The sequence below is a fragment of the Caretta caretta genome, chromosome 9 (genome assembly GCF_965140235.1).
Source record: "Caretta caretta isolate rCarCar2 chromosome 9, rCarCar1.hap1, whole genome shotgun sequence".
Classification (NCBI taxonomy): Eukaryota; Metazoa; Chordata; order Testudines; family Cheloniidae; genus Caretta; species Caretta caretta.
The window spans coordinates 62,093,876-62,108,987 of record NC_134214.1 but is presented as its reverse complement, the minus strand read 5'-3'; the positions used below and the strand labels follow the sequence as shown (position 1 = coordinate 62,108,987).

Below are 15,112 nucleotides of genomic sequence, written 5' to 3'. Positions count from 1 at the left end.
GCCTTCTCCCATCCAGTGGCTGCTTGTAGGCCAATGCAGTTGTTCCTAGAGAAGGTAAAGAAGGCGGATCGAGGTGATCAGTACAAGATGACTGACAGGTGGCCCTTAAAGGATCTGAAGCTAGTAGATGGGAAGAATGTCAAACAGGTACTGTTAACCCCTACTTCCTATCAGGGTAAAGGGCATGAGAGAATACATGATGGTGAACAGAGAGAGGAATGGATGGGCAGAGGATATGAAGCCAGAGGTACTTAGCCCTGGTCTTAGTTTTCAGTAAGAAGAATGCATGTGTGTGTAGGCAGGGGATGGGGATGAGAGAATGGACCCAAATTGCTTTTAATCCACAACGAAACAAGGTGGAACAAACTTTGAGCTCAATAAAATCTTGTGAGAAGAAAATCACTGCAGGAAACATGCCAGCCTTTTCCTTTCCTTGGGCAGGTTTTGCCCAGGGTCTGCCCATTCCCGGGCAATGTACCAACCCTACCGGAGTGCTTTGAACTTTTCTCATGTCTCTTTTGGGATAGGGGTAGGGCTGTTTAGGAGGTGGGGGAGGCGGGTAGCAAGCAGGGAAATGCTCCTCCTTCCTTGACACAAAGAAGTAGAGGGACGAGAGTAGCAGTAGCAGGTTGAATGGAACTCAGAGCGGGTTGAGCAATGAGTGACTGTTGCATTGGCAGAGCCTGATCCAGCTCCCACCAGAGCCAACAGGAGCATCCACTGATTTAAATGGGGGTTGAATCAGGTTCTGTCAGTGCAACAGTCACGCATTGTAGTCATACATAGCCTGCACCCTCCTGGCAAATGAGAGCTTTCAAGCGCTTTTTCTAGCGGTCTTCATACAGACTTTGGAGATGGACTTGGTCCTCAACTCTGCAAAGCGCTCCACTTGAGAGATCACCCACTGTTTGCAGAACCCATTGCAAGACCCATCTGTTTGCCCACACTGATGCAGGTTATTTACAGGCATCTGTCTAAGCTATTTAATACTTAACCAGAGGGTATTTATTGTAAGGATGTTTCTTGGAGAGTGTGGGTGCTGGGTTGCTGTCAGTTTGTGCTTCAATGGTGACATTATGGCAGTTGGCAGAGAGCTCTTGGAAAGAGGTATTTCATTTCTGCCGCCTGTTGTTGGCAGCATGTTAAATTTGTTATAATTAGTTTTTTATTAATGGGACTGTGCCAGGGGCCTTGGCAATGAGCCCATGTTTGTACAAACATAGAAGTAAATGAAAGGAAGTCATCTAAATAGTTTTCCATTCTGTCTCAAAGACATGCCTGCAGGCGCCAAAAAGAGTGAGAAACATAGCCTGCTCATTAGGACTTGCTTAGAAAATAATACTTCCAACTTTGCAGGGAGGTTTTGATCAAAGGTTGCAAGCTGAACTGGCATTTCATTTTGTTACGTTCCTCCATGCATAGACAGCACACAGATACTTTCCACCAGCCTGATCTTTAATTTAGATGACAGCCCGGATTCTACTCTCCATTAAATCAGTGGGAGTCTTTCCAGGCCCAATCAGGGCTTAAGAGAACAACAAAACAAGAACGAACAAAAGTAGAGGCTCCACAAGGGAGCACATAGTGTCTCCTTTGTAACAGTCTGCGCTGACCTGGACAAAAAATGGCTGCCTATCTTGGCAGACAGCCCAGTATTTGGAGATTTAAGAGGGACAGTACACAGAAAACAAAGGCATAGCAGTTACATACCAGTAGCAAAATAGACCACGCTTTTCTGTGATGATAATCTTGAAGAAAGAATCAAAATAGAAATTTAAAACATTTTGCTCCAATAGCAGCAGGCATTGGGGCAAATGGGCAGCAAACTGAGCACCACATGTTGCATCCCAGAAATGTAGACATTGCCTATCATTTGAATTTATTATGCAGGGTGTAATAATCTCACGAGAAGGCTGCACTGGTATGCTGGGATATGTCTGCATCATGATGTCACCTTGGCTAGAGACAAACTTTCATCCTTACAAATGCAACGCCACCACGCTGACATACTGACAGGGCATCACTGTACAAAGTCACACCACCACCAGACTGTAATTCCTTTAGACTGGGTGATGTAGCAGTCTCTCCTCACCTCACACCCTATGCCAACAGCGGCTCCAGCCCTGCTGATCTGCCTCTTCTCATTATTCAGCCCTCCAGCCAGGTCACTTGAAAGTCTCTCCCCTTCAGAGGTACTAACGGCCAACAAATAGGAGTATGTATCCATCCATCTGGACTTCAGCCCTCAACTCGAGGCCCACGGTCCCTAGTCCCTTTTCTTCAGGGCTCTCAGTTGTCCTCTCCTTCTCAGGGGATGGCCATCACCTTCCCCGGGACACCCATCACCTTCCCCGGGACACCCATCACCTTCCCCAGGCCCTTGTACTACACTGGGTTCCAGTCCAGGGACCCCATAAGCAAAAACCAAGGTCAGCTCTATCAGACTCCTCACTGCTGCCTTCTGGACTTCTTCCTATCAAAGACTTTTTGCAGGCCTCGCTAGGTTCTCCCTTCTCCCAGGGCCAGAACTCACAGGGCTCTCCCCTGAAATCCCCCCCATAAAATTCCAAACCAACAGAACAAACTTAACCCAACTTCTGCCCTCCTGGAGCTTGTTCTTTCATGTCTCTCACATTTCCCCTGCTCAGCTGAACACCTCCCAGAGCTCTCTCCCTGGAAGTCCAGATCCTGCCCTACTGTCCAAGCCCATCACCAGAGCCTGCTCCACATCTCTCCCAGCCTCCCACCAGACCTCACCACTCAGGAGAAATTCCCAGGACCAACTTTCCCCCAGAGCCCCTTCCCTGACCACGCCAGTCTCTCCACCCTTCAGTACCCACAGACAAACTGCAGAGTTCCTTCCCTTTCTCCCTGCAGCCTCTTTGTGTACCACACTTCCTCTCTTCATAGCACCAACCAGCTCCTCCCCAGCTGGGTTTCATCTATAACTAGACCCCACCATAAGTCCATTCAGGACACTTGAATTGTCCTGTTAGGACAGCTTGTGGGATGCAGAGACAGGCTTGTGAGAATCAGCATGGGTAGCCTCCCTGCTTATATGGGCTGGGTACTGCGCCTTCAGCTATACCAGTCAAAGTTTTGTTATTGGGTCTGCTGATGGGCCAACCTTACGAAAAAGAAATACTGCAAGTCCACCCCCTCATGCCCCTAGGAAGGACACTGCAATTCCACCCTTCCCTGGAGAAAAGCCCAAGTCCCCAGAAATGATCCCTCCATCACCTGTTGTGAATCAACTACTAGAAACATACAGAAACCTCCCTCTGCTACAGAATGAAAGTGAATGGTCAAACACCAGGCAGGGTGCAAGGATTGTTCACGGCTTATGCTCCATCCATTGAGCCCGTTCACCTCACAGCCTGCTCCTGTACTCTGAGCTTGTGTTTCATGAGGAACCTGCCCTCCCCTGGTGCTGTCAGAGCCCTGACATTGCAGATTCGGCTGCGCTTTAAGTTACAGCTCCCTTGAGAAAAACTGTATTAATATTTATGAAACGATTCCTGGGTAGCCCCCTCCTTTAATAACGCCTTATAAGGCGTGCTATAAACCAGGCCAGTTGTAAATTCCCCACAGATGGCACTGCTACAAGCTGTTCCAGAGACTGCTAGTGAGCCTATAAAGCCACATGGGTGCGTGATGTATCCATTTCAGGTGTTTAGAAAGCACCCTGTAAAGTGTCATAAGACTGAATAAATCATCATAAAGTCTGAGCCTATTATTATTATTAGGATCAATAATAATAAATGCTGCCTCCAAACTTTCCGGAAGCTGGGACAGCGCAGTGCTAATGAGCTGGCTGAGGAAGCCGCAGGGCTGAGTTGAATATTCCAAGCTGATCACTCGGTATCCCCTCACTCCGTTATGCCCCAGAAGCAGTCAGCCTTGGCCCTATAATGGAGCGAGCGAAGTCCAGGCCTGGACTTCAGGAGACCCCTGATGGTGACAGTAGGCAGAACAGGCTGTGTTAGCCTGAGAGCTAGAAATAACTATAGGGCTTGTCAGTGTGCAACAGCCTCAGTGAAGCATCCCCTTTATGTTGATTACAGAGCAGTCCTGTTGCATCTATACCACAAGGAGGGCTTCAGACACAGTCAGGGACAGGAGCCAGAGGCACCCCTGGTCTGTGATGGATTGGCAGTTCTTCTGTTCTTCTTTCTAATTGTCATTGAAGGGCTAAAACGGGGTGTAACAGGGCTGGGCACCACCTAAGCACCCTCTTGTGGCCTCTGTTTTCCCCTTCTTCAGGGATCCTCAAACACACTCAACAGGAAATTAAAACATTTCCCTACCTGGGGTTCACTTTAATGTCCTCAGATTTATACTGGGCTTCCAGGCTCCAACCTCAGTTCAGTGTCTCTCTTCCATTAGTTTGGGGGTTCCTAGCCTTCCTTCAGTAATCAGGCTTGGCTAGCCCTAGGCCCTCCAGCCATTAAGGGGCAAGCCACCCCATTACAAGGGGGAACTGACATTTTTTTCTCTGGTACCCAGGGCTTCCCTTTTTCAACTTGCTAACCAGTGAAGCTGGGGTAAACCGCAGGGTTTGTTTTTTAAAAACTGCCTTTAGAGCTTTCCTCTGCTTTGGACTAGAGGAGGGGGACAGTATATACAAGAACCGGAGCAAATAAAGACCATATTGCACTATTTGCTTCTCTTTCAGTACCACGGCAGAAGTTCAAGCCAAATTAAATGCCCATAAAGGAGATGTTGGCTTGCTCCTCACCCTTTCACTGTTGCTGGAGTGTGCTTGCATATTTCCACAGAGTGTCCTTTCCTTAGCATGAAGCAGAGAATGTCAGGAATGTTCCAGGATGCTCCACAGAATTGTACATGCTGCAGCATCATGGCAGAGAGAGTTAAGCACAGGGATGGGGCAAACCATTTTTGGAACTTCTCTCCAATGATCTGAACTGCTGGGGAAATAGAGGGTTCAGATTTCAGGCCTGAGTTAGGACCAATAAAGGTATTTCCTCAGTGGACAGATACATCCTGTGTTTACTCTGTGGGCTTTGCCCCAAGCATAGTTCTAAAATCACAACTCTCCAAAAATATCCCTGTGTCTGCCACACTCTCACTGTCTGCACGTTGCTTATAATTATTCACAAAGTCATGTGGCTATGCCTGTTGGATCCCATCTGGTGCCCTCTGATGGGAAATGAAGTACTATAAAAGGGGGAACTCTCCCAACAAAAGGGTACCTCAAGGAAAAATTGCATCTGACTACCAGCCAGAAACTGTATGAACACATGCCAAGAGCTGGCCTGAGTCTCTAAAGGAGCATGAAATATACCAGAGGACTGATTCTGCCAGGAAGGTAATAAGACTTCTAGCTAACTTAGTCCAACAGATATGCCTCTGCAGCTCCATCGATGCTCATAGAATATTTGACATGACACAGCTAGTAGTGGGTAACAAACAGTAGGGGAGGTAGCAAGATGAGGATGAAAATCTGGTTCATAATAATGCCTAGCTCTTCTCAGCTGTAGATCTTAAAGCACTTTATGTTATCCCCATTTTACAGATGAGAAAAATGAGACACAAAAAGCTGAACTGACTTGCCAGGATCACTCAATACCCAAGCAGAGAACAGAACGCAGCTCCTTTAAGACCTAGGCTACAGGACTATTCATTAGGCTACACTACCACTCCACAAGATATCAGAACCTTAGCGTCAATGGGCAGCACCTCCACTGGCACAACATCCCCTACCTGCAAGCTGAATCACCAAGACCTACAGCAGCATCTGAATTTTCCTTAGCAAGGACCCCTCTGTTTGCTAGCCAGGCCCAACACAGCTTGGATTATGAGAGCAGACACAATCAGCACCCAAGGTGGCATGGATGCAGACATGATTCATTGCTATTGAACTGTTAAAATCAAGTTACTCTCTGTATCAGTGAACGCAGTTCAGATTAACTCCATGTCAGACTCTTCATTTGCAATGTGACCTTGTGGTAGCATTAAAAATCCTAATCTCAGAGCTACAGCCCTCCAAAATTGCTCATCCCATGCTCCATTAGCTAAGCAATCAGTTTGACACTGGAGCCTGCTGCATTAGCTACATGGGATGTCTTCTCTTTTACAGTATTCAGCACATTTGTTAAATTGTGTCACATAGCGTAGAATAAATGCCTTATAGCCACCAATGTGATTAATTGCAGTTCTTGTAATTGGTGTCTAGGAATGTCTGGAGTTTGAGTTGCAGTTTGATAAGGTTTACAAGTGGACAGCTGTCAGCGTTGATGAGAAGAATGCCTTTATCAGATGCTTGTGGAAGCTGAACCGCCGATACCTCTCCAGCAGCATTGCATTTGTTAGCATCCCCTCCTGCATACTGGAAGGTAATTATGGCTTCTTGTCACTCTTGTGCGGAGTGGCTTTCTCTGCCTTGATCCCTGTAAGCTTCAGTCCCTTATTTCTGTCACGCTTTGTGGGACCTTGGCATTTTTTGTGACCCTCCTGACTGGAGTCAGTATTGGGGGCTGGGGGAAGGGATTTTTTAATGGATTGCCTCAACTGTGCTCCAGAACAGGTACCATTTTCTCCCTGATTGTCAAAAGGCTGCCTTTCCTTGAAGGGCATACCCAATGACTTCACCTCAAAGCAATCTAAGGCATGCATGGTGTAATGAAAAGAACAGAGGGAATGTCAGGATCCTGAAAAGGGCAGTCACAAGCAGCATCAGACCCAAGGCTTAGAGTAGCAGAGGAGTTTGTAGTCAAGTTCCAGGCCGGGGTTCAACCTCCAAGTCACATTTCAGGCAAGGTCTGAATCAAGCCAAGGTCAAAGGCAGGAGTTCAAGGGCAAGAATAGGAATGGTAGCTACAGGAGAGTTACACTGCTGCCTGGGTACTTCCTGGAATGCCCCGTGGGTTTATACAGGGTGGGGAGCCAATCAGGAGCTATCAGGCTGCTGCCTGTCAGACCCCTTCAGTTGGGACTTCCTGAGGTCTGTGCTGGCAGCAGGTTCTGGATAGTGGAGTGCAAGTTGGTTTCAGCTGCTATTGGACGGTGTTTGCTATCTGCCAGCTCTGCAGTCCTGGGTTCACAAGCTGACACAAGCCTGAGAAATCAGATTCAGACCACAGAAACAGTCCGTGTAACAGAGCTAGTCTTGGCCAGCAAGAGTGAAGCTAAGCAGGACCTTTAGTTACAATTACAGCAATATGAGCACGTGCTTTCTCCTTTCCTCCCCTCTGACCCTTGCACAGTAGCCCTGGCTGCCAGAGACACACATGTCCTTTATGGCTGTCTTTTAGTTAATGAGGGTTGTTGGTTGGTCAGAGGTCAGATAAACGTGCCTCTACTGGATATACTTTGGCTGCTAAGCCACTGCAATTGTATAGGTGTGGATAGTTAGCGGGATCTCCTTCTTCCCCTTGGTGTCACGTTGTTAGTTTGGTGGAAAGGTCAGATTGGGACAAAGCTCATTTTATTCCCAGTGACAGCAGGGAAGAGGGAAGGGGAGGCTGAGGATTGAGGGCCTGCTGCATGAAATGTGAGAGACAGTCACAGACAGAGAGAGAAGGAATCACTCATCCAGGGAGTTCAGGCTTAAGAGAGTATTTATAGAGCAGGCTAATTTATTCCCGTGACTGTTGCCACATGGAGAAAGTGCTGGGCTGGAGTGAAAAATGGACAGTTTATCTTGCCTCTAATGGCTGTATCTGGGCTGGGCAAGGTATGGAGGTGGGGGAACAGCATCAGCTTAAAAAGAGGCCATCTACCTATTGGGGGAACGCTACCAATCAGTGCGTCTATTGAGATACATGGGGGTGCATCTGTCTCTTGGATGTGTCTGTCAGTGTATCTGAGGATATTGGAGTGGTGGGGGCATCTCTGGGATCCTACAGGAGCCCTGCAGATACCTCATCACCATGTGGGTTTTCCCTTGCTTCGTGTGGGAGCAGGCAGGGGCACAACCAGACTCCAGTTTGCCCACATGTCTTAGGCCTGACCTGCAACAGTGCCCTGCTAGCCCAGCCCTGATCCTTGCCTCCCCAGAGATGAATGGTAGTAGGACATGCCGTGATTTTCTTCCAGTATAAATAAATATCACCTGGGAGGTAGGCTAAGAGTGTTGTACCCATGTCACTTGTGAGTGACTGGAACTGATTAGACTCCGCAGAAAGGAAAGGTTGATACAACAAAGTAACTAGAATGCTGTGGTCATCCAGGAATCTCCCCCATGCATGCAGGGAAACAGAGTCTACAAGAGGTTGGAAATGCCACCGCAGAGGCTGGGGACCAGGCCGAGCACAGTGCCTACCAAGAGATGACACCGAAGGAAACGGTTGACATGCTGAAGCTGATGGAGGAGAATGAGCCGATAGTGAATAATTCCATGGTCTTTGCAGAGAATTTGAGCAAAGACCTCCAGGTGCTGGATGAGGTGAGGGGCTTTCTGACATTCATCTTGGGTATTTGCTTAGGCCCTGGGCCAACTCCACCTAAGTCAAGGGAAAGAATCCCGTTGACGTAACTGCAAATTGGATGAGGCCCATAGAGAGCTCTGGCTCTTTTATTTGAGCTGAGAAGCCAATTGTTAGGATACACGGCAATTTAGGGCCAAAAGCTTGCCCCACTGCACTCAGTGGGAATGTTGCCACTGCCTTTAATTGAACAGTGCTTTGCACTGCACTAGGGCTCTCTTACACTGGGTGGGAGAACAGGTAAATAGGCCCCCTTGGAAGCTGCCCTCAAAGTAACAGAGTGTGGCTACACTGCCAAACAAAGTGTGCTCTTAACTCAGATCAGCTAACCTGTGCTAGCTATCTTGGGTTAAAGTAGCAGTGAAGATAGGGCAACTCAGCTTTTAATGGGTTAGCACCCTGAGTTGACATATAGGCTTGAAGTCAAGCTCCTGACCTGAGTTGAAAGCTGAGTTGCTGCGTTTGCACTGCTACCCCAGCACAAGGTAACTAACCTGAATTAAGAACACCATTTTCTGCAGTCTAGACACAGAGATCAGCTGTCAGAGGGTGTTGCTGCAGTAAATACCTCTCCCCTTCCTCTAAAGAGTTCAAAGACATTGCTTCCCCAGCGCATGGCAGTGCTGCCAGGGGAATGGGGTGTATTTCCAGGCAACAGTCAAATGACTTGGGGCAAGTTATAAAGGGTTAATACATGGCAGGGATCAGCACCCACCAGCTTCTGTTACCCATGGTTTTCATGAGACATCATGGTGATGAATGCATTTCCCAGGCCCATAGAGATAGCTCATGCATACAGGTCCTTTGGTTTGTTCGGAGTACCTGGAAGAGAGGCAACAGACTGCCGCCCGCGGTCCTAGCACCGTCCCTGAAATCAAAGTCTCCCTGTCCATTGGGCTCCCAGTGCCGTGAAGGAGGCGAGCGAAGAGCTAGCATGGCTGCAGGGAGATGGCACAAGAAGGACAGAAGAACAAGGGACCCACTCAGCAGCCCCTATGGGGGAGGGGGGATGAGGCAAAGGAAGAGGGGGAAATAGCATTCCACAGCCCAGCAAGGGGAGAGGGGAGGAAAGAAACTATGAGAGGGGTTACAACGTCAGAAGGGCAATGGGGGGGGGGGGGGAAACCTGAAGAGCAGAGCACAGGAGAGATGGAGTTCTTTGGGACAAGAAAGGGAAGGGGGTGGGGACTCTTAAGGCCTTGTTTTCACTGCTCAAAAAAGTGCCATTTTTACCTTGGGGGCGCTAGTATGTATGAACTTCCCTGAGGTAAGAACCCAGTGAGGACAAGGCCTGAGAGACATGGAGAGCGGGAAGGCTGGGAGGAGAGGACCAGGAAAGAATGGAATTGAGGGGGAGGCGAGAGGATGAGGTAGCATGTGAAAGAGCAAGGGAATGATTGACAGGCGAGAGGCTCAAATAACAGGAGACACTGCATGTGGAAAAGAAAAAGCTGCTGTGTTTTATTCCATTTATTTAATGTTCCTGTATTTTATTACATTTCCCTGGAAGACATCTTATGTCTCTAAGTACTGGAGGGAACGTGAAGAGATGCTTGTTTAGAGCAGCGGTTCTCAAAGCCGGTCCGCCACTTGTTCAGGGAAAGCCCCTCGTGGGCTGGACCGGTTTGTTTACCTGCCACATCTGCAGGTTCGGCCGATCGCGGCTCGCCGCTACAGGCCAATGGGGGCTGCGGGAAGGGCAGCCAGCACGTCCCTTGGCCAGCGCCGCTTCCTGCAGCCCCCATTGGCTTGGAGCGGCGAACCGCGGGCAGTGGGAGCCGCGATCGGCCGAACCTGCGGACGCGGCAGGTAAACAAACCAGTCCAGCCCACCAGGGGCTTTCCCTGAACAAGCAGCAGACCGGCTTTGAGAACCGCTGATTTAGAGCACTTACAATACAGCAACATTTCTGGTTCCACTGGATTTTATAGTTAGATAACTAAAAAACCAAAAAACAAAATAGAAGAAATAACCTAAAATTTATCAGAATCCACAAAATCCTAAATCCGTTTTGCTTTGTGTTTCTTTATGTTTTCTCTATTCCAAACCTGTGTTTCTATGTCGCTTCATACCAGTTTGCCTTCTTTGTACTTTGGTATGTAGTCCTTAGATCTGAGAAGCAGAACTCCTGAGATCTGTTTCTAACAGCAAACAACATCTGTGTGCTCCTGGGCAAGTCACATACTGCTCTGTGCCTCAATTTCCCCATCAGTAAATTAGGGATAGCAATACCTATCTTCCAAGGGTACATAATAAATATTGGTTAAGTTCTTGGAAATGAAAGGTGCTGCAAAGTGCATTATTTTAAAAGGACCATTAACTGATAAATAATTATTAACACTTATTTTGATAAATATAAATGTGGCATTTATCAAAAAGTATTAATATTATTGTGTACAACTGAGTCATGCATATGCTCATATACTGCCTACAGCATAACAACAACAAACACTGTTCTTCTTAGAGCACCTTTCATCTAGGGATCTTGAAGCACTTTGCAAACATTAACAAAATGTTGCTAAAATTTTGTGGCGAGTGAGACGGTGGCCATTGTATTTGTGAGGCCTGGAGCGCCAGTTTGTACCTTGATACCTAGTTCACTCACCGATTTCCAGGGCATTCTTAAATCCATATGCGTTTCTGAAACTCGGAGACGTCTCATGCAGTAGAGTTATTATCATTACCTGAGCAATATTTCTCCAGAGAGCTGTCCCTTCTAGCAGTTCTTCTGCCAGTTTGATTGGTGCCACTTTGCTAAAGGCAAAGTCCCAAGGCTCTGAAAAGCCCTAATAAGAAAATCAGAAGGGACAGCAGTGACAGGCTTGCTGGAGGTTTATGGCTATAATTTAGTAGCACTTAATAAAAAACAAAATGTCAGTTGGAATCTTTAGGAGCGTAGCCTGGAGCCACTGCAGTGAGGCTGGAAATCTGAGACACAAAGGCAGCTGAGCAGCAATGGGGAAATTACACTGGTTTGTAATCCGGCAGCTTCCAAGAACTTTCAGAGAGGGAGGAAAAGTTGCCTGCCTTAGTTTTTGTGGGTCTTTGAGATAAGAACCTGCATGGAGCCACACACAAAGCCCCAAATGCTACTCAGTTCCTTCTGAGCATGGGTAGGGGTGTGGAGGTTGACGAAGCAGAAGCTCAGTGGTGTCTGTCATCACTCCCATCAGGCGCTTGTAGGAAAGCTTGCCCTTTCTTCTCTTTATACATGGCTTTATTAGAGTTCAAGGGGCGAGTGGCAGGCTCTTTGCCCAGTTTTCAGGTCTTTGTTTTCTTTAGGGCTGCACTGAATCTTCCCTGCTCCATTGTGGGTCTTTTTGTTTTTGGCTGAGGCCAAGCCCACCAGCTTCAAGCAATGCCTCTCCTAAAATGGCACCATGTGTGGGACAGACAGGTATGCGCGGTGCCCCTATGGCAGTGGTGGGCAACCTGCAGCCCATCAAGGTAATCTGATTGCGGGCCATGAGACATTTTGCTGACGTTGATCATCCGCATACACAGCCCCCGGCAGGTCTCAGTGGCTGCGGTTTGCCATTCCCGGCCAATGGGAGCTGCAGGAAGTGGCAGCCAACACATCCCTTCAGGGGAGCAGCAATGAGGTCTTCCTTCAGTGAGGCTCTGTAGACTAACCTCCTTTGGGTCTAGGGCAGCTTGTAACAGAATTCCCTCACCAGAGTGGCACTTCCTACCCACCATCACACAGATTAGCTTTCTGAGCCAGCACGCCCTCACCTGGTAGTGCCGCTCCCAGCGCTTTCTCCTCCTACAGACTCACCTCAGTCCAAGAACGGCAGTGTCCTCTTCATGACTCAGCCCTCCAGCCATGTCACCATCCATGTTTTCCCCTGTGCAGGGGGGTGGGGGAGAAGTATCTCCTAGTTCTATTGTCAAGCCACTCCTGCAGTTGTGAGAAGAGGGGACCTGGGCCCACCCACTACTCCAGGCCCAGCCCAGGGACCCTGGCTATAGAAGCCTCCTGCTGCCTCTCTTTAACTTCTCCATCAGAACTGCTTCAATTCCCTGGGCCACTTCCCCGGGCCACTTCCCCATGGGCCCCAGCACCTTCTTTGCACTCTTCTCAGGACCTCCAATCCACAAGTCCCAGCAGCCAGCCAGCACCTGCTCTGTCCAAGGTGCTACCTTCCTGCAGGCTATTAGAAACACAATCCTCTCTCCTTAGGCTCGCTACAGCAACTGACCCTGCTCTGCCCAGCAGCTCCTTTTTACATCAGCCTGCTGGGCCCTGATTGGCTGCTCTGTGCAGCCTCTCTCTGATTGGCTGCTCCCTGCACTGCTTCCCTAGGCTGCTTTTAACCCCTTCCTTTCTGGTATGGGGTGAACACCCCATCACACAGTCCCTTCTAGCTTCTCTAAGAAGCCAGGCCTGTTGTCGATTTACAGAACCTCTGTCTCCTTTCCTTTGTGGCCTTCATGATTGCAAAGCACTGCTTGTGTTTACTGTGGGGGCACAGATGCTTCTGTTGATGTTGCTTTTTATTTAATAAAAAACTCACCACCTAATTTTAATATTAATAAAGACAAACTCATTTAAAAGAGAAAAACAACAGGCCAGAAACCTCAGTCCTCCCAGGCCTGTATCTATCGATTATCTTATTTGATACCCAACATGGTGCTTCAACCAGTGGCTATGATACAATAACCTTTTCAAAACCAGTTAATCTCTAACAGATCTTGTCAGTGATGATTAACAAGCAATTATAACTCCATGCTCTGTCAAAGCAAATGTCTAAGACCTCTTGAGGCTAATAGTGCCTCCCATTTTCTTATATATATGTACACGTCATGCATGATTTAACTTCATTAATTCCACCATCAGAATAGGAAGCCGTGTGTGTGGCGGCTATTGGCTCGGAATTTGCGTGCCTCCTCATGATGGCCTGGGTCAGACACTTTTGTGGGAATGCAGAGAACTATGGCCATGGGTAAAGCTGGCTATAGGGTCACGTAGTGCCCTGGAGTCAACACTCACCCTTGGGAAGTGAAGGGGAGCAAGAGCTCCAGCAGAGCAATGAGCCAGTCATCACTGCTGCCCCCAGTGTGTCCCCCCCACAAGGAGCAGGCAGTAGCAGAGCACCCATGGCCCTGTAGGAAAACCAGGTGCCATCACCAGCCCTACAGCACCCTTCTTTCCTCTGCTCTTTGTGGAGTCGACTCGAAGAGGTAGCTGTGGCGGTTCCAGCTACTCTGCTGGAGTTGCTATTTCCTTTTTTCTCCTTGGGCTGGTAGTGGCTGGGGCTCTTGCAGGGCCTCCTGTTCTCCCCCATCTCTCTGGGGCAGCAGCCAGCTCAGGGGCTGTGGGGCACTCTGCAGCAGCTGCCTGGAATTGGAGGGCCCGGGGAGCTGCATTAAGGAGCAGAGGCATGGACAGGCTGGAGAGAAAGCAGCATAGAGCCTTCCTTTGTGTGTCTTGGGGTGGGTGAGGCTGAGAGCACACGTGTGTGTGATGGATATGGCCTTAAACTGCATATACAGAAGCAGAACCTCTCCCCTGCCTGAGGAGGAAGGTCTGTTCACTTCCTCTCTCAATCCAATGGATCTCTCCAGTGCAAGACCTGGCTATCTAGGCTGTGCTGTTGGGACAGCACGTGACCCTTAGACAATGTGTCAGATTGAAATTATTATGGGAGTGGACCTACTTTGTGATACTTCATATCCCTGGATGGCACAGGTCCCATGAAATCTCACAGCACACAAATTGAGATAGCCCCACCCATGAACTGCCATCTTGGATTCCCTCCGGCAGCCCCACTGAAGGCGGCAGGAAAATTCCTCTGAGTGGGAAGGAAGGTGGCTACTACAAAATGCCGTGGAGCTTGGCATCCTGTAGGAATACACAAGGAATGTGCTTCGCCCACACCCAGCGGGCAACATTTCCCTGGCATAATATCACTTCAAGGCCCTCAAAGGCTGTATCTAGGGAAGGGTCTTGTGTTTGCATGAGTGGTTCAGAAGCTGCCATGCCACTTGCCTTCATATTCTGAGCTGGTGCTGTGGACATGTCGGACCCTCAGAACCTTGCAGGGCACACAGCAGAACCCCATGGCATGGCATGGTCTCCAGAAATCTCTGCTGCTATGGCAGTAATGCAAAGGCGTTTTATTTTAGCTGGGTATAAATAGGATACACTGACAGAGAGAGAGAGAGAGAGAGTGTGTGACAATGTCTACCTCTAGGGGTGGACCCCAGTCATTTTAACAAGCTGTTGCACATTGCCACCAAAGGAGTTCTGCTTTGGCCCAAGTGGCAGAGGCCTGGTGGCTTTCTTGCAGACGTCCCTGTGTTTGATCCTCACTAGTGATCAAAGTGTCTGCATGTATGTGAGTGTAAGCCGACCACAGCACCCATCACTGCACTGGCATTGTGCTGTACCAGAGCACTCTGCTTCTCTTGTTCACAGACCAATCTCCAGGCCATCATCTCTTCCGAGAAGCAGGTGACACTGCTGATGGGCTCCATCGACGAGGCCCTGGCAGAGGTTGCCAAAGTGGAGGAGACCTTGCAGGTTTACGATGAGCTGCTGGGGAGCGTGAAGCAGCAGATGGATCACATCCAGCAGGGGAACTCCTTGCTGCACCAGATAGACTCCAACCATGAGAAGCTGATGAGCGAGATTCTCTTCCTCACGGTAGGTGAAGTCACAG

At 48.7% G+C, this 15,112-nt stretch overlaps 1 protein-coding gene across 2 annotated transcripts in view; it reads left to right on the top strand.

Annotated features, from left to right (window-relative positions):
• The window catches only part of LOC125643099 (exocyst complex component 1), a 59,467-nt gene that overhangs the window by 8,461 nt on the left and 35,894 nt on the right, over positions 1–15,112 (top strand). For both annotated transcript variants that reach the window (XM_048865225.2, XM_075132375.1), the window contains exons 3-6: positions 17–147; positions 6,197–6,356; positions 8,214–8,407; positions 14,869–15,096. In XM_048865225.2, coding sequence (XP_048721182.1) covers positions 17–147; positions 6,197–6,356; positions 8,214–8,407; positions 14,869–15,096 — 713 coding nt within the window. The remainder of the gene's footprint in view (positions 1–16; positions 148–6,196; positions 6,357–8,213; positions 8,408–14,868; positions 15,097–15,112) is intronic.